At 39.8% G+C, this 27,541-nt stretch overlaps 1 protein-coding gene across 3 annotated transcripts in view; it reads right to left on the minus strand.

The window, feature by feature from the left end:
• Positions 1 to 27,541, minus strand: part of nfatc2a (nuclear factor of activated T cells 2a) — a 51,544-nt gene that overhangs the window by 15,679 nt on the left and 8,324 nt on the right. For 2 of the 3 annotated variants that reach the window (XM_088330903.1, XM_088330901.1), the window contains exons 4-9: positions 18,017 to 18,219; positions 14,801 to 14,973; positions 12,554 to 12,694; positions 7,417 to 7,472; positions 7,204 to 7,336; positions 5,397 to 6,053 (exon numbers count right to left, since the gene is read on the minus strand). In XM_088330903.1, the coding sequence (XP_088187029.1) occupies positions 5,397 to 6,053; positions 7,204 to 7,336; positions 7,417 to 7,472; positions 12,554 to 12,694; positions 14,801 to 14,973; positions 18,017 to 18,219 (1,363 nt within the window). The remainder of the gene's footprint in view (positions 1 to 5,396; positions 6,054 to 7,203; positions 7,337 to 7,416; positions 7,473 to 12,553; positions 12,695 to 14,800; positions 14,974 to 18,016; positions 18,220 to 27,541) is intronic. The other variant, XM_088330902.1, reaches the window with a different exon arrangement.

The following is a 27,541-nucleotide window of genomic DNA, read 5'->3' on the forward strand; positions in this document are numbered from 1 at the left end:
TGACTGAAAGTGGCAGCACGGCGGCGCAGTGGTTAGCGCGTGTGCGGCACAGTTCTGAGGTCATGAGATCAAACCTCCTGTGTGGACTTTGCATGTTCTCCCCGTGCCTGCATGGGTTTCCTCCGGGCACTCCGGTTTCTTCCCACATTCCAAAAACAAGCATGTCAGGTTAATTGGCCGGTCCAAATTGTCTCTAGGTGTGAATGAGCGAGCGAATTGTCTGTCTCTGTGTGCCCTGCGACTGGCTGGCAACCAGTTCAGGGTGTCCCTTGCCTACTCCCAGAACACAGCTGGGATGGGCTCCAGGACCCCCGCAACCCTACTGAGGATAAGCGGTGCAGATAATGGATGGATGAAAGTGATCCATAATTAGAAAACAATAGCATTTACTGGTATCTAGATTTTAGTACAAAGAGTGATTTGTTTTCGACCTAACAAATGATGACGGTACGTTTTTAAATATTAAAGTTATCAAGAAGCGCTAACTTGCTTCTATTTCATCTTAGCATTCATTTCCTTCAAGATTCTACTTGTTTATGTTTACTTTAACCAAAAATGGAAGAGGGAAACGTGTCCTTTATTTGTTGTACCAAGGACAAAAAAAGCTCCTAAACAGACTTGATGATAAAGACATTACTTGATTCAGTGAAACCATTTTGGGAGATTTTTGTATGCATAAAAATACTCAGATTATTTCTAGTACTGTTTTATGTCTGACTATCTGAAAAGATTTTTGAAGGAGAAACATTCAACAAGAAACAGTTTTGCATGTAACAAGTGTATAAACTATTTTTCTAAACATTAGAATCTACTTTAAAGGAGATGCATCCAGCAAAATCAACTTTTTGGAGCTTTTGGCCATTTTAAATACACATTCCCTGTCATGATTACCGTTTTGAATCACCTGTGCCTGCTCATTTGGCTCCAACCGCCGCGGGTTCTGATTGGCTCCCGGTCACTATTTGAACCCAGTCCTGTCAGTCCCCTGTTGTCAGTCCGTCTGCGAACCTCTGTGTATGCAAGGCAAGCCCTTTTCAACCCTGACTCCCACAAGTCCTGTTTTTGCTCCCTTTTGTCTACGGCTACGACCTGTTTTGATCCCGACCACGTCTGCTCTCTCGTCCCGGCTTACGACCCATTTTTGTTCCTGACTACATCTGCTCTCCCGTCCTGGCTTAAAACCTGTTTCCGACCACGCCTTGCTCTCCCAGTCCCGGCTACCGACCAGTTTTAACGTCCCTGACAACATCATCGCTCGCTACGGAAGATCCACTTCCGCGTTCGGATCACAATCAGAGTACGAGAGTGACTTATTTCTGGCATCCAGCGAACACTTACTCTTTCCTTCAATAAAACTAGTGGTAAACGTTACACGATTGGGTCTACCCTTTGTTCTGGACGTGACATTCCTCACTAAAACTCAGATAAACCTCAGCGTTCCTATAGCTTGAGGCAAGTGAAAGAATGCCTTTTAAAATCAATTTAAGACCAATTCAACTAACAAAATATATTTTAAACTAACAAAACACTAAATGAATTGGGGGCAATTTAAAAAAAAAAAAAAAAAAAAAAAAACAGATTTTGGTCTTGTTGAAAATTGTCCATCCGAAAACAAACCTCTCTACAAAGTGTAAAACATAGAAAACAATAATTAAAAACATTAAAAACAATGTTTACATAATGACTCCTCAGTCAAAACTGGCAGATAACTAAATTCCAAATAACTTTTTATCATGATGCGTGAAAAATGACTTTACTAAATCTTTTTAGTTCAACAAATATAAACCTTAATAACATGTTAATATTTTTAAGACTCTTTAAAATTTGATTTAAGACATTTAAATGCCAATTAAGGCCTTATTTTCGAATGATAAATTCAATGCCTTTTAAGACTTTTCAAGGCTCCGTGGGAACCCTGAACCTGGTGTTTTGCTTGAAACACGAGTTTGTTAGAATTCTAGCACAAAATTGCGCACAAACTAGCACCCCCCCCTTTCTCGTGAAAAAGCTGAGTGTATACTTTGGTATTGATAACGTAGGGACCCTTCACTCTAAGTTTGATATGATGATACAATTAGCGTTTATCCAGTGAAGCTCCTATGAAAAGTGAAAAGTGAGTTTTCCATCCGGGCCCTGGTGCGGTGGAATGATCTTCCCCCTGAGATTCGATCTGCAACCTCAGTGGAACTTTTTAAATCCAGGCTTAAAACACACTTCTATTCTATAGCATATGAATAACCTATATTTTATGTTGACAATATCTGTGTATTATTTGTTATTGCAAATCCATTGCAGCCTGATCATCCTGGAAGGGGGATTACCTCGTGTGTGGTCCCTTCTCAAAGTTTCTTTATTTTCCTCGTGTTGAGGTTTTTGAGTTTTTCCTTGCCCTCACGTAGGTTTTAGATGTGGGGATGGTGTAATAATCGTGGTTTGCAATAATCTGTGGTCTGTGCAGCCCTTTGAGACTCTTTGTGATTAAGGGCTATACAAAGAAACATGACTTGACTTAAAGAAGTACTTAGTCGCAAAATATCTGGACCACATTTGGACACCAGAAACTTTTTCTTTGAACTATTGAAAGTTCTGACTGCGGGTCTAGGTTCGAATGTACAACAAATCCAGCGCAAAATAACAGAGACGTGGTTTTCGTCAAATGAGCATCTTACTTCCGGGTTAACTTCATTTCAGGAATAGCATTGGCTTGGCGTCAAAGGTAAGATTGTATTGGTTATGACCTATAGGTTTTTTTGAATTAGGATTTAAAATGACACCATGTGAGTCCTTAGTCAATTAACGGACATCAAAAACACTAACTGCAATGTTTCAGAACTTGGATGCTCTCTTTTGGGTGTCCATATCTTATTTTTCGACTTATTTGGGAATTTTAGTTGCTGCATAATGTTAGAACCCTACTTTTCATAGCACTATTTTTACGATGCTCTATTTTTCATTGCACTATTATTACAATTTAGGCCAGTGTGCAAACCCTATACTGTAAATCTGTTTTGCCTATTTATCCTGACATCCTGAAGTCTTAAGTGTTTATTCTGGAATAACATGTATAACCGTGTTGCAAACAATGCTCACTATGTCGACAATAAAGACAAATCAATTAAATTCAATTTTCAGTAGAAAAGTTGTAATGGCAGCCGAGAAAAAAGCAAAGCTGAACAAACACAGGCAGCTTGGCAGTCACCTGCTCAAGGGGACAAGTCAAACAGTATCACTGTTCTCCCAAGAGTTCATTCAACAAGTCACAAGACTGTTACCGTTTACTGTGGAGGAAAACCTGGTGAAGTCTATCCAAAGACACTTTTGAATGCCGGTTTAATTTTTCCATTGAATCTACAAAAAAAATGCACAAACTTTCCCTTTTCCCTAAAAATGACCCCCTCCCTCAATTCAATCTGGCACACGTGGTGCTGGATTTCTGGAGCTGAGCAGCTGCAAAAAGGAATTTGTAAAGTCGGATTGGCACAATCCTGCGGTCGGGAAAACACGAGTCCTCTGGTGGGTTCCCCGCAGGATCTAGAGGGGGTGGGAGGGGGATATGAGGCCAAGGAGAAGCCCCGGCCAACTACAACAAACAAAGAGGCTTTCCCCGGTTCTCCCAGCCAGGCCGTTCCACTCTTTGACAATGGTTGCCATGGAAGCAGTTTTCACATCATAACAGCAATTTGTCGGTGTTCTGGGGGGCGACACTTTTATCGCTTTGTTAATTTCCTAGATATGCTAACATTTCACCGGACAACAAAAGGGGAATCTCCAACAAAGTTTGGAAACCTTTTACTAGATGATAAGGAAGTTACACATCCCGGCCTCTGCTGCCTTTGCCTAACATTAATTGTGACAGAGGGTAATGGGGCGGACAGGCCAATGCACAAACACATGAGTCATATTCGATGTTATTTCCACTTTATGCTTGAAAGGAATTACCGATTTGATCATGCCAAAATTACAGACTATATCCTTCAATTGTTTTTAAAGGGGGCTATCAGGTAATCCTAATTTCTTAAACACACTTAGTGCGAGGAAATTCATGGTTTTTGCATAAAATCTATATGTTTCAATGGCATGATGGGTGGGTGATTCCTTTAACCACTAGGGTTGTGGGGGCACCAATTCCTGTTGTGTTCCTTGGGCAAGTACAGCCTGGTGCCACCAGTCCCTCTCCAGGCAAACAAATGTTTCCACCCGGTCTCAAACCGGGGACCTTTCACGCGCGAGGCGACTGTGCTAACTACTGGACTAAAGAAACACTATCTCAATTATTTTCTGAGATCTCGAAGATTTTTAAGACAGCATGTCTTGTCTTTCATCCTGCGCTGTGATGTCATCGGAGGAACACAGGCACCCTAGCAACCTGGTTCTCAAATAATTTTACGTGTTAATTAGCCGAAAGGGTATTTAATAAAGTGTTTTAAGCAAAGTGTTGGTGGTTTTTGTGGAGATTGCCTTGGCGTTATGTCGCAGTAATGGTGCAACAAAAGGGCGAACAGCCCAAAAGGGGATTTCTGGCAACAACAAAAAACACATGGAGTGCTTCCAACAAGAGGCTAAACGGGACAAGTCAACAAAAGGCATTCGCTGCCTCAGTGGAAAAATGTGAGGCTGGCCGACCAAAAAACACACAGGCTAACCAAGAACAACAATGAAAACGGCAACGGCTAAGGTGACAAATGGCATAGCCGGCCGGGAATAAACAAACCAAAGAACGTGACAAAACCGGCGTTAACGCCTGGCGAGCTGGACAAACAACACCGAGCTGGCAGCCAACAAGCACAAACCAGGAGCAAACCAAATAGGAAAGCCCTCGGCAGCCCCAACGCTAACAACAACCAACAGCGGCACAACCGGAAAAAACACAAACCAATTACGTACCTCCTAGCAGAAATGAGAGGTTTGCAATTACTGTTCACTACAAGTGCTGTCTGTTTAGGACAAACCTAGGCAATTCAGTCCTGGAGAGGCACATGATTATGGAAGTTTCTCTTCTTCAAATCAGGCTATGCAAATTATAAGCTTGTTACTTGTCCTGGTCATTGGAATGACCTGTAACTGAACAACCTCCAAATTCATGCAGGATATGCAACCCTGGAGGACAGGATTGCCCAGGTTGGATTAGGAGCTGGCCTCACATGTTGGGTTGATTGCATTAGCTAGTTTGAGAATATCGTGTTCAATTACGTCATAGCTCTAGAGCTAGCAAGCCAGATGGGGGAACTTTGAGACTAAATTCTCATGTCCTCCATAATTGTGGGGAGGAACAGTACATGTTCTAATCAAAATAAATTTTTAAAACACTAAACATAAATTCTGTTTAGAAATACCATTAAGTTGGATTGTTTTTTGGCAACCAAGCACCCTCGGAGAAAATAAAAACATGAACTTACACTCACCGTCATCTAGGTAGGCTTGGTCCAGGTTCTCCTCTTTGATTGTCACCCTCCTAGCTTTGTCGGCCGGGGTCCCTTCTGGAGGCGCTGTGGCCTTCTGCTGGCCTTTGTGAGCGTACGTCTGCAGCTGGATGACCGTTGGGTATTGCTGGGAGGGGTTACTGGCCCCATGAGGGGGTGGAGAAGTGTGGGGCCCTTGTGGCGAGTAGCCGTCGCAGTAAACATCGGGATGCTCTTGATCTCCAGCCCGAAGCAAGTGATGGTTTGTGGAGGACAACTGGATGATGGGAGGGTGTTGGCCCAACGCAGCAGAATGTGGCACTGGAGAGCCCGTTTTGACCAGGACAGAGCGATGGGGGTCAGGGATCATGGGCCCAGGGTGCTGATAGGGGACTGCACTGCCACATAGGCCTTTCCCCGCACGAGAGAAGACAATGGCCGGGCTCTGGTTTGGGAAACGGGATTCTTGGTCAGAGAGGCTGGAGCTGAGGCGCTGGCATGAGGCCACGTTAGGGACGAGGCCGTGCTCAGGGTGGAGGACGCCGTGCGGATTCTGGTAGTAGGAATGAGGGAGGACGCCCATGATGGAGGGCACGGCAAAGCTCATGCGGTCCGAGTCGTACTCGTCCAAGGGCTCGGTCTTGATGGATGGGGCTGAACAAAAACATGTTCGCAGTCTTTACCAAACATCCGAAGAATCTGGCGGGCCGCCAGGGTTTGATTGTTCATGCCAGAGTCTCAATAACTTGCATTATTAAAAATGACAATAATATTTTTAAATATATATAAATACGAAGTGAATCATTATAACTTTTAGATTTCTCCTTGCATAAAAAAAATCGCTAACGAAATAGTTTGTATTTGTGCTATGCATCCCTATCTTTGTGATGACATTTGGTTGTTGCAATCTTTGATTAGCCCCGCCTGCACTGAGATTAGACAGCTGGGTAAAATGTGACATTGACAAGCACAGTGTACCCCCCCAATTTGAAAATGTTTCAACTCTTGGCGACAATTAAAAAAAAAGGTTCAGTGCCGAGCATTCCACCCAGAAAAGCTAACCAGTGCACAATTGCACTGCCACCATTTTCAACAGAGCCTAAAGTCGCTTCGCTGCCATCGTAAGCAGTAAGAAAAATTCACTCAGGGTAGAAAAATAAAATAAGAATATCATCTTTACTTTTCCTGTTCCACTGACAGAAGGTTTAGCCAATTCTATTTCTCTTACATTTTAATGATTTATTAACTAAAATAAGAAAAATATACTTTTTAAGGGCCATCTTTTAATGTTTCTTGTTTCAATTATTATAGACGTATTATCGATTAAAAATTATACTATACAGAAAATAATAGAACGTAAAAAAATAAGATAAAATATAGACAAATATTTGAACAACATTGAAGTTAACAAAATTGAGTGATTTTCTTTTGAAGAATAAGTTAAACTAAAGAAAAATTATTTAAAAAAATATAAATGGGGCCCTTGCACTATTGTGAATCAGAATGCAGGAAGTCCTTCAATTGGTTTGAGTGTACTGGTGCTCTTAAATTTTGCAATGTACATCTCATCTCATCTCATTAACTGTACCGCTTATCCTCATTAGGGTCGCAGGGACAATGTACATAGAAATCCGCATAAATAATTGATAGAAAATTAATCCGCAATGAAACGAGCACACAAAAAGTCAATCCAAGGGAAGACTATTGTAAAATAGCAAAAACGATACTTAAAAATTGCTGCTGCGTAAACTGCAAGATATTTTGTACGACATAAAACACCCTCAGTGTCATGAACTGATCTCACATGGCAGCGGTGTGTAGGTGAAGTGCTGAGGCTGACTTCGTTTCCTTTTCCCGTTGACCACACAAAAGGTCACCTTTATGGGATGGCAGACGGAAGTGTCTCGGTAGGACGGCACCTCCACGAATAGCATGCTCTTCAAGATAAAAGTAAGAAATTAACCTCCACTCCACCTGGACCCGCAACAGCGTGTCTAGAGTGTAATGCCCTACTTACTGGTTGACTTTTATCTTTGTCCACTGTCGCTTCCATTTCCCAAATTTGCATCCCATCTGAAAGGTGAAATAGGCAGTTGATTAGTATTCTCTCTTGAATGATGCTTTTGAAATCTGAAAAAGGTTTCAGGATTATCCTCTAGAGAGGATAAAATGCTGAAAGAAATGGAAGTCAAGTCAAGTCATGTTTATTTGTATAGCCCTTAATCACAAAGAGCCTCAAAGGGCTGCACAGACCACAGATTATTGCAAACCAGACTATTATGACACCATCACCTGATCTAAAACCTACATGAGGGCAAGTAATACACAGATTCACATATATTGTCAACATAAAATATGGGTTATTCATATGCTATATAATAGAAGTGTGTTTTAAGCTTAGATTTAAACATTTCCACTGAGGTTGCAGATTGAAAGAGCATTCCACAGCACCGGGGCCCGAAGCCAAAATGGAATTTTGACTTTAAAACTCCTTTCTGGTTTATGCCTATACATAGATACAAACAAATGAAAGTCGGTTACCTGTCAGTTCCAGCTACCCAGTTGGCTTACAGGTAAATACGCTCATGATCTAAGTTGAATTCTAGTACAGGGTAGCACTTCATGCAGGTACAAATATTTTTTAATAACAATCTACATCGGTTTACAGAGGAAAATCCATCTCACGAGCAGTCCCAGAGGCTACCACTAGAGACCACTTGCGACTGCTTACCACCAGCATCAGCTCATCCAGTTTGCACATGCAAAATACTACAGGCAAAAAAAAAAATCCGGCTGTAAAATTGTTTTGTGTGTATGTTTATTTAAATGTGCATGAACTTGTCATGATTGCCGATTGAGCGCAGCTGCGGCGGCTTAATTGGCGCCAACAGCCCGGACAGATGATTGGCTGTCACTCCCTTTTTAACCCCCGGCTTCCAAAGGAAGCCGTCAGATTGTTATGCGAACTGTTGCTTTCGGCTCAGTTAGCCTTTTTGTCCGACTCCGTTTATGCCCTGCTTTTTTCTGCCTGATCTTTGTTGCCAACCTGTTTCCGGAACTGATTACGCCCCGTTCTGCCTGCCTGTTACCTGACCTGTTTTGCCCCGTTACCCGCCTGCCTCCTGCTACCGACCTTGCTTACGAACTCGACATCGCCTTCGATCTCCAGTCCCGGTCAACGACTTGCTATTCCTGCCTGACTCCGATCCTCCTCGCCAGACACGGAAGTGCCACTTCCGCACCGCTTGCTCCTTTTGTCCGTCCGCCATCGGATTGTGGAAGCAAGCCATACTCTCGCGTTTCTTTTTTCAATAAAAACTGAGAAAACGAGCGCTATTGGGTCCTGTGTCCGTTTCTGGTCTGTGACAGAACTTTAATTTTAAGTGGACAGTAAGTGCTTCCGTATCATCATACTTTGTAAACTTTGCAAATTGCTCCCCTTATTAATAATTACAAATCCTCCTTATTTAGCGATTATAAACCTCACAAACACAACACGGCACCTACTCTCAGCAAGACCAACTATGTAGAATGCCGCTATAATATTGGCCGTCTCCAGTGATAGACGATCTGGATCAGAGCCAAAATCGGCAAGAGGAGATTGGTCTTTTTTTCCCTTAAAGAAATTCCCTTATAAAAAAAAAGTGATACAACGTACAACATGTGAAATGATCAAAAAATGTCATTAAGTATGAGAAAAACATCCACAATATCAATCTCTGTGACTCCTCCTTGCAACCAGCCCATCCTCTTATGCAGCACGTGCGCACGTTTTTTCCTCGCCTTTAATTTAGTTTTATGTGTCATGACTATTTCAATGAGCTTTTAGTGATCAGGAAGATGTGTTTACCATACAAACGTACTGTACATGCAATAGAAGTCGGTTACCTGTAAGTTCCAGCTACCCAATTGGCTTACTGGTACAAACGCTCTGATCAAAGTTTAATTTACATACCACATATTAGCATCCACGTAAGCATCGTCAAAAAAACGCAAAACAAGCTGTGAAGGACCATGATATGGCATGATTCAGAATCTTCCTGTAGCTGAGAAACACGTTTGTCAGCATGGTAATTAAAAGTGCATGGTTTAAATGAGTCAGATGGGGGAAACAGAATGAGGGGATTCCACAATTGTTGCCAACTTTAAATAATCAACTCTGCTCTCCCTCTATGACTTCTATCCTGGCACTAATGTTTGTTTACACTGTGTTGCAACTCCACTCTAAGAGAGACACCGACATTTTCTTGGCCCTAAGGACGTAATTATGAAGGGGAAAATGAAATCGAGAGGGCGATTGTGGAGGTTGGTCGCAGTGGCATCTGTCTTTAATTCAGAGGGATTCCGCACTTGTACCCTGTCTGCAGTCTTATGTCACAAAATAATTGCCAGAAATCCCTTTCCGAAAGATTTCCTTTTCCATGTCTGCCTCACTGAGCATTTCTGTCACCTTTTGGGAATTCCATAAGGGGAGTGGGTGTTATTTAAGATAGAATTCTTTGCTCAACTGTACAACTCTGAATCTATTATATTTAGAGTAATACAACATTTGAGTAGAAATGCGCAGGGTTGGGTAGGGTTACTTTAACTTGATTACTTTCAATTACTTTTGGATTACTCCAATACCAAATATGCTCATAAACGACAAAAGAAACTAAATATGAATAAAATTACTAAATTCTGTGCAGGCTTGGCGAGTAACGGAATACATGGAACGGCAAAAATGATGTTGGCAAGCTGTTCGGATTTATTTTCATTTGGTTTCTGTCGCATTTTATGTTAGTTTTGCCGGATATCAAAGAGATCGAAGCCAGGAGAGAAAGCCTACCACGTGTTGTGAGTCATAATTGTATTCATATTTAGTTTCTTTTGTCTTTTATTAGCATATTTGGTATTGGAGTAATCCAAAAGTAATTGAAAGTAATCCAGTTAAAGTAACCCTACCCAACCCTAGAAATGCGCAAAGAGGTGATCCCAATCCATTGAAAGTAAAACATGTGATTAGGAGGCATTTTTTATTTAGCAATAAAAACGTTTTCCTAATACAACATTTTTCAACCCGTGGCTGGGGAGCACTAGCCTGCACTAAGACCTTGTTATGTGTCGCAAGAAATTTCCCAATTTTATCATCGCAAACAAGCATGTCGTTGTTAGTATGTTTGATTTCTTCCAGTGATCAGCCGAGTGTACGTTAACATTCATCCATATCAGTAAGTGGCAGCAGATAACAGTATTTTCCAGACTATAAGGCGCAAGTAAATAACTAAAATTTGCCAGAAAATTCAAAAGTGCACCTTATCATCCTGTGCGCCTTATTGACCAGAAATATGGTAAAATCGGAAATGCATATGTATGACGAAATGCTTCTACATGCTGAAACCATTTATGATTGAACAAATTACCGCATTTTGCACACTATAGGGCGCACTTAAAAGCCTATATTTTTTTTTCAAAAGCTGACCAGGCGCCTTATAATACGGTTCATCTTATATATGATCAACATTGAGTTGCAAGGTCTCACAACTAAGGCAAGTAGTCGCCGACTAGATGTTCCCCGTCAGCGAAGTAGTCCGCGGTGTATGCCGGGATATATATATATATATATACACCAGCGTTTCATTTCCCAACAGATGTGTCAATCATCATTTGAATCGGTCACTATTGGCTAAAGTTATTCGGAGGTAAAGGAGGTGGGTCCTTTTTAGCATTTACAGGCTGGCATCGGCTAAGGCGGGGCAAAACAAAGCCTGCAATTGACAGAAAAAGATGTGAATCACATGTTTGTTTGCTCTGCGGCCTGGAGAAAACATTTTTTCCTGGTCCGTATTTGTAAACAGGAATTATGGGGCTAAACAGACAGCTAGCAAAAAGCAACGTCCATCAATGCAGATGCTTCTTGGCGGCTTTTTTTCTTTTATTTGTCGGCATTATTGCGTGTTTTGGAGTGTGTAAATATTTTACACGGTTGGATTTAGTACACTCACGGATGTAAGAAGACCATGGTTGCGTATTATTATTGAATGTGATGGCTGCAAGACTACTTTGGTGAGCTACCCCAGCTTTTTATTTTCCCAGTATCTTGTTTCAGACTGATCTTGATGTTGCTGTGACGAGTCTATTTTTGAATTCAATCCATCAAAAGTAGGGATCGCAAACAAAAGCGGGGCTGTCGCTCGGGCCTTGGTGCTAAGCTAAGGAAGCTACATCGGCGAAATGGCAGATAAGGACATGAAGATGATTGGAATTGTGCCTAATTCCACCAATATTTCTTCATTGATCTTGCCTGTCAACGGACGCCTGAGACTCAACACGGCCGAACGGCAACATCTTGTGACAATTTCTACAAAGACTTCAGCTGAGTTAAAAGATTTAACAAAGCTAAAATGTGGTCTTTTAAATAATATATCGCTTGCTCCTAAAGCTCTACTTGTTGATAATCTTATTCGTGGTCACAAACTTAACCTCATTGGTCTGTGTGAAACTTAGTTGAGCCCGGATGAGTTTTTACCGTTAAATGAGGCTTCTCCTCAAGACTTCGTGAGCTGTCATGTAGCATGCTCTTTGAAGAAGGGTGACGGTGTTGTGCTTATTTCTGAAAAAACTACTCAAACTTACTCCCCGTACCTCTAATAATTATAAGACGTTTGAAGCTCTTGTCATGTGGTCTTTGTGGTAACTATTTATCACGCACCACGACCATACTCAGTTTTCTTAGATTAATTCTCTAAATTGTTGTCTGACCTATGCAGACAAAATAATAATGGGGGACTTTAACATTCATATGAACTCCCCACTCAGTTCACTTACTGTGGCGTTTCGGTCTCTAATTGATACATTTGGTTTTAATCAAGTGATTGATTCGCCGACTCATAAAGATGGAAACACACTAGACTTGGTTTTGACTCGAGGAGTTTCAACCTCAAATGTGCCGTTGTCACCGTGTACTACAGTGAAAGGTGCCCCTTGGCTCAAAATACATTGAAAACATTGTCCTAAAAGATCAATAAGTCCAGATCTATTTTGAGTAGAAAGAAAGAAAGTCAAGGGTGAAGTGAGGCGTTCAATGTCACACGTTTATTTTTATTGCAGTTACAGAAGAACAAGCGAGCAAATGCGATAAAAATGATTTCAGAAAGTGAAATTATGCCACTCACCTTGCGTTTTCTCCATGAAAACCACTTTGGAATCGGCGCTGAAGTTCTGCCCGCACAGGATTATCTGCTGACCTCCCAGCACCGAACAGCTGTCCGAGTCCTGTTTCTCCACGACGGGAAGTTCATGCGCTGAACGCTGAGCTGCAAAGGAAGAACCATCTTATGAAATCGCCAAAACCCAATGTTACAAATGTTTTCTAAGAACATGTAAACATCATGCATGATCTACAAAGACAATACGTTGTAAAAATTGGATTTAAGACATTTTAATACCAACAAAGGCCTTATTTTCACAATAATTAGAGACGCTCCCCTACTTACAAACTTTCGAGTCGCGCAAAAAAGTAGATACGAAAATTTTTTCCGGGATGTCAAAAAATATCCGGACATGGCTGCAAGTTAGATTTTGTATTGTGCACCTTTTACCGAGTACAGGACAGTACAGTAGTGCTTCTCTCCGCCGCTACGGGCGTGTGGCACTGTGAGAGCTCACCCAGCATCCACTCCTCAGAAGAAATCCGTCTTCCTCTTCCTAGTTCGTGTTTCAAGATACTATACTGTAACTTTGACATTTTTATTGTTTAATATCTCGTGGATCCATTCAATATGGTTGGTGTAAAGTGGGAAAAAGAGGCGAGCCATTTTATTTGAAATGAAAGTGGAATAAGAAAGCTTAATGTGGTTGAGAAAATGCTTTTTTTTCGGCCACTTTCTAACTCTTGAAGCTCATCTTCTAAAAGTAAGTTGAACTTAACTTTATTTATCTTTATAGAGGATATTATTCTATTAAATGTTTATTTTTTGTACAAAACAATACAGGTTACTTATACAAGCCTTAAACATACTTATATCAACCTTAAACATACAAAATATAGCACTGAAGCAACTTACGAACAAATTCAACTTACGAACGATCGTCCGGAACGTATCTTGTTCGTAAGTAGGGCAGTGTCTGCAATTCAATGCCTTTTAAGTCTTTTCAACAATCTGCAGGAAACCTGCAGTGGTATCTGGTTTGAATTGTTATGCAATTGCGGACAGGAAAAAAAATGTACAACCTGATCAATATTTGCACAAACAATCTTAATGCACAAGCACACTGGGTTATAAGCGCATGTTGAAATTTCTGGCCGATTTAGGGTTTTTTTTGGTAAGCGTCAGGGTTGGGTAGGGTTACCGTAACTGAATTACTTTCAATTACTTTTTGATTACTCCAATACCAAATATGCTAATAAAAGACAAAAGAAACTAAATATGAATAAAATTACTATATTTTGTGCAGGCTTGGGGGATTAGCGGAATACATGGAACGGCAAAAATGATGTTGGCAAGCTGTTTGGATTTATTTTCATTTTGTTTCTGTCGCATTTTATGTTAGTTTTGCCGGAGATCTAAGGGATCAAAGCCAGGAGAGAAAGCTTACCACATGTTGTGAGTCATAATTTTATTCATATTTAGTTTCATTTGTCTTTTATTAGAATATTTGGTATTGGAGTAATCCAAAAGTAATTGAAAGTAATCCAGTTAAAGTAACCCTACCCAACCCTGGTAAGCGTTATAGTTTGAAAATACAGTAAATTGTGAAAAAACCTTTGCATTATTATGGGTTACAATAGGTAACTTCTTAAACAAAAGACCACCTGTGTACTCGATTAAAGGCAGCTTCATGTTACAACGGCAACGGTAGATTCTTGCAATCACATGACTACATATCATACAATGTCTGGGGTTGAAAAAATGCTATATTACTACTGAATGGAATGCAACATTCTCGTCCTGCAATTTATTCTATTGGAACTAAAGTGTCAAACAGTGAAGGTAACACACTCCAGTTTAACCTTCGATCCCTCGTGCAACAACGATGTCCACCCGACAGATGTCTTGCGTGCAGACGCCTTAAAACAAGATTTCCCAGACCAGCAAGCAGACTGGAAGTGACGCCTCATAAAATTGATTTTTTTTCTGTACAAATTAGCCCAAACAGGAATGTCGCGTTCCTCGCGAAGCCGGATGAAAAAGTACAAGCTCTTGTTTGAGCTTTGATTACACCCGCAGCTTTAATAAGTCTGTGTAAACATGTAGCAAAGCTCGACTGCACCGTTGAGCAAACACGCAGTAAAATCAGGTGTGCCCGTTGCCGGTATAAAGACATCTTTGATGGCTCCCAACTTATTCGAATGTGCGACATGGAGGATCTAAAATACATGGCAGACACAGAAAGCGACGAGTGTTTTCCGTTTTGCTTACAGCACTCAATGGGATGCGAGGCCACTTGCAGGGAGATGGGTTGTCCTCCGGGCTGCGGGACGTGCACACGAAAGACCAGGCGGACACGCGTGTTCTTTCGCCCCACGTCCGTCTCGCCCTTCCTCAGCTCGATGTCAGCGTTCCGCAGCTTCAGAATGCCGGCGCAGTCGATTCTGTGTGACCGAGTAAACAAGTTGAATGACGACGTGTTGGGACAGAACAGAATAGAATAGTAATGTTTGGCCTAATTACCATATTTTATTTTATATTATTTTATTTTCATAGAACTAACTGTGGTCATTGTGCTTGCTGTTTACGTTCCACCGGATGCTAACGTTCCACCGGATGCTAACGTTAGCATAGCTCTAAATCTCCTGCCCGCTGCTATCAATAAACAGCAGCATGCACACCCTAACGGAGCTTTTATAGTCGCAGGCGACTTTAATCGGGCATGTTTATGGACTGTACTTCCCAAATCCATTCAATACGTGGACTGAGCAATTAGGGAAAAAAAACACTGGACCGTGTGTACAGTAAGATCAAACATCTAGTTGGATCCGCCCATCTCTGTCTGTCCCTCACCCCCTCATACACCCCACCTCCGGAGGAAAACAAAGCCTATACAACAAGGACAGTACAAACATCTTCTTTGTTCCTTTATCTCTTTGTTTTCCTTATATCCTCACTGTAAAATGTGGAACTGGAGTGCCACGTCCAATTTCATTGTCACAATATATCCCATGTTGTAACAATGACAATAAAGGTATATTCTATTCTATTCTATTTTACGCAATATTGGGCACATTGAGATATAAAGCGCATCCCCCCAAAAATGGTCTTTTGTCATACATTTTTCATACATAAAGCCCATGAAACATAGATTACCGCAAGAGTGTTCTTTATACACTTGCGGCATATAATAGTGCTATGATGAATCCGTCAATAAATATCGCTGATTAAAATGGTAAAATATCGTTTAAAATGGGAATTGGACCCACATACTTTACCACTAGACCACCAGTAGTACAATGGAAAGCAAAAAGGCATTACCACCATCTCATTATCACATTATTTCTATAGTACCCAAACACTGATTTGCATAGTGCATTCTGATAGGTAAGAGTCTCTCAATTTCTTCACCTGTGCTGCAATAATTTTACAATTTAATATGCATGTTAATGTAAAAGAGCTTGATTAGTATTTTGTTGGAAGACTTTCTCTTTAATGTTTCTGTCTTTTTTATCTTTGTTGGGGCACAAGTGAAGAAGTGGAGAAACTTGAACCTATCAGAATGCACTATGCAAATCAGTGTTTCTGGCACTGTAAAAAAAAGTATGATAATGAGATTGTTTCTCATGCCATTTTGTATGTCATCTGCTCCACCGGTGGTTAAATGGTAAAATATTGGCGCTCTCACCGCCAACACTCCGGTTCAAATCCTGTTGCATATCATGTATTGCGATTTGTGCCAGCAATGATTATTGATTGATCAATCATTGCTCAAATGCTGGAGTATACCATAAAACCTTGTGTAGTAACGCACATCTATAATTACCGTATGCGTTTTCAATCCTATCCAATAATTACTGATTGCATTTCAAATCTTATGCACAGTAAATAATGTGCACTGGGTTATAAGGCGCACTTTTAAATTTCCAGCCAATTTGGGTTTTTAGGTGCCCCTTATATCCCGGAAAATACGGTATTTAAAGCGGGGGTTACCAACATTTTTAAAGCTAAGAGCTTTTTGTTTGTTAATGATTGGCGCGAATGGCTACCATTTTGATTTCTATTTCTAAAGTAATTTATGTTGTTTCTAGGTTATTACCAGGTTGTAATATTAAAATTTAAATCAACCACTAAAACATCAGTCAGATAGAAATCAAATTCATGAGAAAGTCGCAATGGCCCATTACCGGTGAGCTGTTTTCAGAACTTGTCCGTGGGCTACTCAGGTGTTTGTAGGGAGCTACCTGGTAGCCACAGGCATCAGGTTGGAGAACCTGATTTAAATATATTACATAAAAGGATACTGTGTAATATTTGACCACTAGCTAAAGCTGTATTGTGTATTGCATCTGAAAAAAGTGCTACAAGGCACAAGGAAGAATACAAACTATGGAGACTCAAAAAAGTGACCAAACCGCACCATTTTTCATTCTCATTTTTTTGCCCAGCCTTACACAAGGTTTTTTCATAGGGGCACCCGTAGCAGCAAGACATCGGACAATCATGTCAGCTCCCTCTAAAGGTGAGCCTCATGTTGTGTAGAATAATACAAATTTCTTGACCAACAATTATAAAAAACATCTATAAAAAAAATCATATAGTATATGTAGTTTTGCTTATAATTCAGATCAATAAATTGAGTTGTATTTTTACCACAAAGAGGCGCTAAATATTATACAATGTCCTTTTAGATCAGTGCGTCTCAATTATTTTCTGTCAATTATTATGCTATTTATACTAATATTTATACATTTATACTAATATATATCATCTCCCATCTCATTAGCTGCACCACTTGTCCTCAGTAGGGTCGCGGGGTTGCTATATATATATATATATATATATATATATATATATATATATATATATATATATATATATAATTTATTTATTTATTTTTTTTTTTCCCCTGTGGTGTGAAATGGCAGGTGTCAACTCGCATTTCCGCCATCTAGTGTTAAGGAGTGTTATTGACCTTCGGTTATTTTTTAATTTTTGTAAATGTTGGCGACCGACCAGTTGAGGAATACCGCTATCGAATCACACTAAAATTGGATAATTCACACTGGGTTGACTCAACTCAAAGATGTCCCATCAAATTAGACAAATCAACCAGGAGTTTACATGCGTATATGAATTTTAGGGGAAATATGTCTCGAGTTCCCTCAGAACGGGATGAACAAAGTCATTATTATTTCCGAAAAGCCGGTCATTCTCAGTTTATTATTTATTATTATTAATTTAATTGGGAACTCATTTTGATGAAAAAGAAGTTATAAATATAGGAAAATAAAATGTTACAACAAAATATTTTACCATGACTGCCTCCAGAACCACTGGCGCCACAAATAATTCCAACAACTTCATGTTGTCAACATCATGAAAATGTAAACTACATTCCATTTCCGGATTTTAACATTAAAAAAGTATGACCTGGAGGTTCAGTTAAAAAGGTGTAAGTGGTGAAACACTGCTAAATGATCTTACATTGCTCTCATGTTATTCTTGGGTTCCAGGGGCATCTCCAGGACTTTGGTTCCGTTGACGATCTTCTCGAAACTGTTTGTGGTCACGGTCTTGCCGGTGATGCGATGCACTTGGTAGAAGGCGTGCGGTTTAAGAATGCGCTCGTCGGCCGTGCCAATGAAGATCTGCAGGCTGAGCGCCTCTTTGCCCTTGTAGCCTCGCAGCTGCGGGAGACAACAGAGAGGTTTTATGAAATGCGCAACCATCAAAGTAACAAGCACGTTAAACCGGTTGTGTGTGTTGCCATGTTCTTAAAAAAAAGAGTGAAAAGCTAAACAGTAAATCTGACAACAGAGCGACATTGTGCAAACGCTGGTCTACTCATGATCCCAAGAGCCAAGAAGAAATCCGCTGGTTCGAGAGCATTCTCCATTCGGGCCCCGGTGCTGTGGAATGCTCTTCCCCCTGAGATTCTATCTGCAACCTCAGTGGAAATGTTTAAATCTAAGCTTAAAACACACTTCTATGCTATAGCATATGAATAACCTATATTTCATGTTGATAATATGTATTATTTGCCCTCATGTAGGTGTTAGATGATGGGATGGTGTCATAATAGTCTGTAGTTTGCAATAGTCTTTGATCTGTGCAGACCTTTGAGACGCTTTGTAAATAAGGGCTACACAAATAAACATGACTTGACTTGACATGTGTTGCAGGCCAGGCAGACTGTAGGTGAGTTCCTAGTTACATTTTCACTTTTAGTTACTCGATGCTGCTCTCACCTGCTTTGGATATCTGCCGTATTGTAAAATCTTTGATTGTTCAGTGTATGGTTCAGCAGATAGATAACTGAAACATTCTTCAAATGGTTTAGTGAAAACAGGGTTTTTACACATTAAGGCAAGCTGAATTGAATACTTTTTAAGACTTTTTGATGCTTTTTGAAATCAAATTTAAGACTAAGTTGACCTAACAAAACAAAAAAACACAAACATTTCCTGCGCACAACACATCCCGTACACATAACCTGGCACAGCTTTTAGCTATGGCGAAAAACTTTCCTTGGACAGTCACTTTTCTTTCGGAAAGGTCTCTGTCCGAAGTTAGGGTTAGTTGCTATGTGTATTGTGGGTTGACCTAAGTCTGCTCTGAAAGGCCCAACTGAGACCACTGTTTTGATAGTTCTGTTAAAGTATATCAGAAAATTATTGAAAAAGACAATTAATGAATGTTAATAAATCTATTCAGTTCAAACAAATTTAAATCTCAATGTGTTCACATTTTTAAGACTTTCGAATATTGGATTTAGGACATTTTAATGCCAGTTAAGGCCTTATTTCAGAACAATGAATTTTAAGACTTTAAGCTCTTGTAGGTCTCTTTGTTCCTTGCTTTAAACTAGCCCTTGGTATGTGTCCAACCAATGTGAATAGTGTTATTCGGAATTCTATTAGTACTTGTTTTTGTATATATTTGAAGTAGATCATAAGCAGTGCCCTCTGCTAAGCACAAAAAAGTACACTCCAATATGTATATTAGATCATCGCTATCCTTTCTGAATTGAGTTTTAAAATGTGCACTCCACACTAAAATAACCCCAGAAAGGCAGACGGTTGATTGCAGACATACGGAATTTAGTTAATTGAGAATCACTGAGGGCATAAAAAGGAGGAACTAAGTGAAATGTCCCTTAAAGGATTGATTTAAAATAAATAAAGGAGACAAATTTGTAAACAGTAAAACTAAAAAAGGTATTAGTTTGCAGTAGGTAGGTAGGTACATGTCGGTAAGTAGGATCCCTTAACCACTAGGGTCGTAGCGGCACCATATCCTGTGATGTGTCTCGGGCATTCATGTCTATTTAATTGCAGTAGAGTCACTCAATTGAGGAAGGAAGAAAACATCATGTGTTAACAAGTCAGCTGAAGAGAGATCAGTTATGGATAATGGTGATAAACCTTTGGCTCGAAAGTTGGTGAACTTAATTTTACCCTTTTTCATTTGAGTGCATATGTTTCTGATATTATATTTTAAGGCCTAAATATTGTATGTCTGATTAAAGGGAACAAAAAGTACTCATTCCTCTTGGAAGAGACACTTCACATCTTTGTAACATCTTTGATGACGGCCAGTAACTATGGCAACCGCAGGGAGTGGACAGAGGAGAAACCAGGCGCAAACATGAGAAGTCGGCCGGTTGTCACGGCGACATGCAGGAGCAGTGAGTCATGACTGAACATGAAGTAGGAAAAGTAAAGCAGGGGGGTCGTAACAGGGTGGGAAAAGAGGAAGGGAGGGACAACGCGGACCAATACAGCCGTGTCCAGCCAGGCAGAACGCAGCTCCAGCCATTTGGCAGCATCGAAGAGATGAAACAACAACGGAAAATAGTCTGCATTGGGACACTGGGAACAGGACTACTCAAAGCCAAGAACATTTAGATATTACAGTAAATAAGGAGTAATATTAAAGGAGGTGGGTAATAGTTGCTTCTTGGTCACCAGCCCACCACAGTACAAACAAGTTTTGAGTTCAATTCAAGCGCTGTCTTGCTCTGTGATCAGTGTTCCCTCTAAGCTGCGCGCGTGCGCAATTGCGCACTGCTCGTACATTCTCAGCGCACAAAAAAATCTAGCCTGCGCACAAAAATGAGGGCTCAAAATTACTAATTAAGAAGCGACTCAAGTCAAAGTTACAGTGCATGAAGGTAAAAATACACGAGTTCCCCTGACGTTGTGTCCTAAATGCGGTATTTTGAAGTCGAGTCGAACTGTTGTTTCAAGCGCTGCTCACCGACTTTGTGTGAACGCTCAGACCTGTGGAAAATTAGCGGGAACATTGTCTGTGATCTATATCCAGTGTTGGGAGAAGCGCAATTACTGTTCTCAGTAATAAGTACTGTAACACTTTATTCATAAAAATGTGTAACTGAAAAGTTGTTACGGGATTATAAGATGCATTACATGCGCTACTTATTAAAAACATTTCACGAACTTTAACGCCATCTAATCGGTACCTGTTCCCAATGGCAGTTCTACACTGAATTACTCCAAGCGGCCTCTCAGCCTCCTTACCCACCAAGAAAATGCCAAAACACGAATATAAGAGGTAGATCTATTTGTCAATTGCACAAATACTTAAATAAAAAAAGAATATACACTTTACACATAAAAATGGCAAATATTTATCTAAAATGCTTAGATAATAAATAAAAATACACTAAATACATAAAAATGGCAACAACAAAAATTCAAAAATACTTTGATAATAAATACAAATACACTATACAGTATACATAAAAATGGTAAATATTTTTTTAAAAAGTGAAGAGAACAATATTACAAAATTCTAAAATAGACTTATATTGTTATACAGCAAATCACCCAATCACACACATTTGAAAATGCACTAAAGCCGTTCCTGAGACATGGTAGACCTCAGGTACGACATTATCGACTTCAGTTTTGACAAGCTCTTTTCTGCTTGAGCCACTGTGACTGGCAGAGTGAGTGCAACATTCCAAAAGTTGTGGTCTATGAAGGTGATCAGCTCAAGGAGGCTCATGGTTTTTGATGGCAGGTCAGTAAAGTTCTACTGCACAAGCTGTTTGGAGACTCACTCCCTCATATCTTTCAGATTTATTTTCCCCCTATGTTTCAGTCCGGAGCCTTCGCTCTGATTATGCTGGTCTGCTAGTAATCCCAAGAGCCAAGAAGAAATCTGCAGGTTCAAGAGCGTTCGCTATTCGGGCCCCGGTGTTGTGGTATGCTCTGCCCCCAGAGATTTGATCTGCAACCTCAGTGGAAATGTTTAAATCTAGGGTTAAGACATACTTCTATTCTATAGCTTATGAATGACCTATATTTCATGTTGACAATATACGTTTATTAATTGTTATCACAACATCCATTGCATCCTGGTCATCCTGGAAGGGGAATTACCTCATGTGTGGTACCTTCTCAAGGTTTCTTCATTTTCCTCATGTTGTGGTTTTTGAGTTTTTCCTTGCCCTCGTGTAGGTTTTAGGTCAGAGGATGGTGTAATAATAGACTGTAGTTTGCAATTATCTGTGGTCTGTGCAACCCTTTGAGTCTCCTTGTGATAAACAGCTTTTCAAATAAAAATGACTTGACTTAAATCTGAGCGCCCTTTAAAGGACAGTGTGGAGCCTAGTGCCTCACATTGTTCTACCAATCAAAACTCAGTATTTGTTTCCAATGTGAAAAACGTCTTGTTCATGGCTGATGTGGCTGCATCAACAACTATATTGAAGAATTCTCCAACGTTTTAAGTGCATCACTAATTGGCTCATTATGGGCTTCATATGCCATGTGGTGCACAATCAGGCTGTTTCTACTTTCATGACTATTTTATCCATTTCACACAATTCAGAAAATGCGCAGCAGTTGGCCAGTATTTTCAAAGTTATGAATAATGTGCATTATTTGGAGGACAGGGACCTCCGGCTTATTATTTAATGTATAGTAATACTGCGAACCCCCGCCACCCCCACCCTCGGCCTCCCGGCCGTTTTCAAAGAAACAGGCAGAGGTGAAGTGTCCCCTTGCGCGCCTCCCCTACACATTTCCTCGTCGCCTGTCAGTCTCTGCACACACCTTCACAGCAAGCAAGGGCGTCAAAGCTGCAACGAAGGGGCGCCCATTTGACAAGAGGCAAAGCTATATCGTTAGATAGTACAAAACTGCTTAGCGGCGTACTTTTATTATTATTATTATTATTATTTTTTGGGGGGGGGTTCACGGTAAAATTGATGCCCCTAGCGGCTGCCCGCCTCACCCGTGCCTAAAACCTCCACTGCCTGTTCTTCCTTCGCTCAAGACTGAATAATGAGCCTTTAGTACGACAGCATCACACCACTAATCACATTGCCATAGTGGAGTTGGCATGTTTATGTGGTCCTATAAAGTACAACTCAATACAGTTACAGTGGCACCGTGTCAAGATAGATAGCTAGATAGATAGATACTTTATTCATCCCCGCAGGGAAATTCACATTTCCAGCAGCATCCCTGAGCTGAGAACAATACAATAATAAAGCAAAGAGAATACAATTTACAAATACCCAATGTGACGTGCAAGTCAAGTCAAGTCAAGTCAAGTCATTTTTATTTGTATAGCCCTAAATCACGAAGAGTCTCAAAGGGCTTCACAGATTGTTACACTATATTACACAAACTATTTTCAACCGACAAGAGGAGTAGGTTATTCGTATGCAATGGAGTAGAAGTGAGTTTTAAGTTTAGATTTAAACATTTCCACTGAGGTTGCAAATGCCCAATGTAGCGTGTTATATAGAATATCTAATTAGTGCTACACAGAATACATATTGCAATAAAATTCGGTAATATGCAATGTAGGGGGTGTGGTTTGATGTGGGCTTTTACTCTGCCGGGTAGAGTTAAAGAGCCTCATGGCATGAGGAAGAAAAGATCTCTTCAGTCTGTCCGTGGTACAAGACAGTGACAGTGAGCACAGATTACAATAAATGCACAAATTTGGTTGTGTGTTACCAGTAGCGAATGGTAGTCAGCGCGGCTTGCACCGGAACAAGAAATCAAAGGGAAAACAAATGTAAGAAAATAATTTACGTTAATTGTGTTCTAAACTTTCTCAGCAATGGAGGAGGAAATCTTCGAGGGGTTTCAAGCCCATAAACAGAATGGATATGTAGTCTCAACTTAATTTTTGTTTCCAAGCTCTCAAGATTATACAAGAAGTATGAAAGCTTCACTGCTTCCACAGCTTGGTGTACATGTTTTCTTCTATTTCTTCTATTATGTGGCTGTCGTTAAGCAGTTTTCGGTGGTCAGCTTCAATGAGAGTATGTACGGTAATTTTCCGATTAAATAGTTGCTTTTAGATTAACGTGCAGGGTTGGGTAGGGTTACTTTAACTTGATTACTTTCAATTACTTTTGGATTACTCCAATACCAAATATGCTAATAAAAGACAAAAGAAACTGAATATGAATACAATTATGACTCACACCACGTGGTAAGCTTTCTCTCCTGGCTTTGATCTCTTTGATCTCCGGCAAAACTAACATAAAATGCGACAGAAACAAAATGAAAATAAATCCAAACAGCTTGCCAACATCATTTTTGCCGTTCCATGTATTCCGTTACTCCTGAAGCCTGCACAAAATTTAGTCATTTTATTCATATTTAGTTTATTTTGTCTTTCATTAGCATATTTGGTATTGGAGTAATACAAAAGTAATTAAAAGTAATCAAGTTGAAGTAACCCTACCCAACCCTGTTAACGTGCTACTTTTGGGAGTCAGTAATCTGTAGGGTAAGGCTGAACGATTAACCGAAATCAAATCGACATCGCGATGTGACATAGTGCAATAGTTTTACCACAAACCACTGCGGTTTTTTTCAAGCATTTATAGTTCCAGTTTGTTATTTGAATGACGAAGTGTTTGGCCATCAAAAATTGTCACATTTCGCACTGGTCAATCAGAAGAAGGTTTTTAATGGCAAGAACCAATAAAGATGAGGCAAAGTTTGCAAGACGTGTGTGCACGGCTTTCATAGGCTGGTGTAAGCTGCCAGTCAGTCATGCAGCGCGTGCAAAAAAAATGGCCACCAAAACAAGCGCCACAGTCTGTAGCTTTAGTGGCTCATTACATTAAGAATAAATTCATAAATTAAACCGGACTCTGAGGAAAGTCAGAAAAGCGCAAGGAAGAGCTTATCACCAACGGGCGCTCCCTGGATTTTTATCGCGTCCATGTCGGAAAGGAAAGCTAACAGCTAGGCTAATGACTCCTAAGCCACCACAGCCAAATGTGACTAGTCACAAACGCCAGATATATTACCAATAAAGCGGACGACTTGGAGTTACTACTCTTGGAAAACTGCTGCATTTGTGACTCTTATTTTTTCAATCATCACAAAGACATTGCAGAAGTCGCGGTGACCGGACTTCAGTGTGTAGCTTGCCAGCCGCTCTCTTAATCGTTTTCTTACAAGGAATATTACTCCAAATTATTTGTCCTTTTGTATAATGACAAAAAAGACAATTCATTCAACTGCAATTCTGTTTTTATTTGTACATTTAAAGTTGATATTTTCTTACAGACGTATACTCTCAGTCTCTAAGTATGTATGTGAGCATGTCCCTATGTTTATGTTCTCCCCAGAAAAAAAACCTAACACAAAAAATGCACTTTTCTTTTAAAATCGAAAATTGCATCGAAATTGCAATTTAGGTCTGAAAAATCGCAATTCCTTTTTTTTCCAAATCGTGCAGCCCTTTTGAAGACTAACGGAATTACCTAATAAAGTAAGTAACTAGTAACAGTAACTAATGACTTTTCCAGTAACATGCACAACACTGTCAATAACACATATCACCAATTGCTTTGAGAACAAACTAAAAGTAAAAAGTAAAGTTGAAGCTGCAATGGTCGCCGTCAACATTTCTTGATGTAGCAAGAGAAACGTGACCCAAAATCATTGACAGAGGAAGTTGATTTACTTGTGTGGTTAGACTGCTATGAAGCTGGATGGCGGATATTCAAAAATAAATAAAAGAAAATGTCTGTTTGTGTTGCTAGTTTAGCCTAGAAAAAACAAGAGTCTGATCAAATCGTGAGGGCTGAACAGCTTGCACAGCCTACAATTGCAGCGTAAACTGCCAAAATGCAATTGTGTGTACCTTACAAAATGAAATTTATGTTTTTGGTGATGGATTTTATCAGATACATTTCTTTTTTAATCTTCTAAACACTGAGGGTTGAGAGTAACGTAAAATCAATTCTCTGTTTATTCTGCAGAATTGAAAATAAGGCTGACTTTGACTTGACTTTGACCAGAAAACAGGTTAAAAGAAGAGCAATATAAGAAAAAAATGCCAATGGGATAAGATTTTCCATCGAGTTTTAACAAATACATATATATTTTAAACACACCAAGGTATCCTTGCACGGTTATAATCGGCATATTTGCTTCCTCTCAGTATGTTCCTTGTATGTGTTTAAAATGGTTTTGAAAATAGTGTTGTTCTAAAAGTCTATTGTGCTCTGTACACAAACTCATAGCGCAAAGTCGTCACCCAGGAATGCTTAGGTGACACTCCTGCCTCTTTATGTGTTATGTGTCTATGTTAGGAATGCTGGCGTGTAAAAGCTATGTAACAAGAGAGCTCGCCGTTCATTGGACGTCTACGAGTCTTTGAATGTTTGCGTGGGTTTTGGGGAATTTTTGACAAAATAACAAACTTAAAATTCAACTATTAAATCCAGCTAGACTTTTTACGTACGTCTCACTCATACCTTCTCACACTTTCTACATTTCTAACAAAAGGGAGTGGTGCCAGGGTTAAAAGTTAATTAAGCGTTACTAGAAAGAGGCTAAACTAGAGGTGGTCCTTGAGAGCTGCCTGTCCTGCAAGTTTTGGACGTTTCTCTTGATGCAAATTATCAGCTTGTTAGCGAGCCGTGCTTGATCTCAATAAGGATCCTAGTTATTGGAATGACCTGTTTCAGAGCAGAAAAACTCTAAAAACATGCAGGACTCTTGAGGACTTGGTTGGCAATTCCCTGGACATAACAATAGGATGGTTTCAACATGGGACCAAGGAAAATTAGTTTTATATGAGGTTTTGCAAATACATAGAAGATTGTGCAGAACTCAGGAAACAAGCAAATTATTTTAATATAAAATGGGGGGAAAAAATTCATTAGTGGAAAGTCTATACACTGTATAAAGTATATTTAATCATAATTTGTTACAATCGGCTGCAGTACAGACGCAACCCTACTTACGACCATTCAACTTACGCAAAACGGTAGATACGAACATTTTTTCGGGATGTCAAAAATATCCGGACATTGCTGGAAGGTAAGATTTTGTATTGAGTGCACCTTTTTCCGAGTACAAGACATTACTGTAGTACTTCTTTCCGCCGCTACCGGCGCGTGGCACTGTGAGAGGTCAATCAGCATCAGCCCGGAAGAAAAAAAATCCACTTTCTCTTCCAATTTTGTGTGTAAAATTTCTATGTCCATACTATCTCAAAGAACTTTGACATTTTTATTGTTTAATATCTTGTGCAACCATTCAATATGGTTGGTTTAAAGTGAAAAGAAGAGACAAGTTTCTTTCTGTTTCTTTTGAAATGAAAGTGGAATAAGAAAGCTTGATGCGGTTGACAAAATGGTCGGAACGCTTTTACTGTGGAGGAGTACCTCTTGAAGCGCATCTTCCAAAAGCAAGTTAAACTCAACTTTATTTATCTTTACAGAGCATATTATTTTATTGAATGTTTATGTTTTAGTACAAAACAATACAGCTTAGTTATAAAAGCCTTAAACATACTTATTGTGACTTTCCCTGCGGGGATGAATAAAGTATCTATCTATCTATCTATCTAATCATACAAAATACAGCAACTTACGAACAAATTCAACTTACGACCGATCATCCTTAACCTATCTCGTTCGTAAGTAGGGCAGTGTCTGTATTTTCACACTAACTTTGCTTGTATCTATTGTCGCTACTTTGACAGTGTTAT

This window comes from Urocampus carinirostris, chromosome 3, assembly GCF_059441175.1.
Source record: "Urocampus carinirostris isolate Australia breed hairy pipefish chromosome 3, RoL_Ucar_1.0, whole genome shotgun sequence".
NCBI classification, from domain to species: domain Eukaryota; kingdom Metazoa; phylum Chordata; class Actinopteri; order Syngnathiformes; family Syngnathidae; genus Urocampus; species Urocampus carinirostris.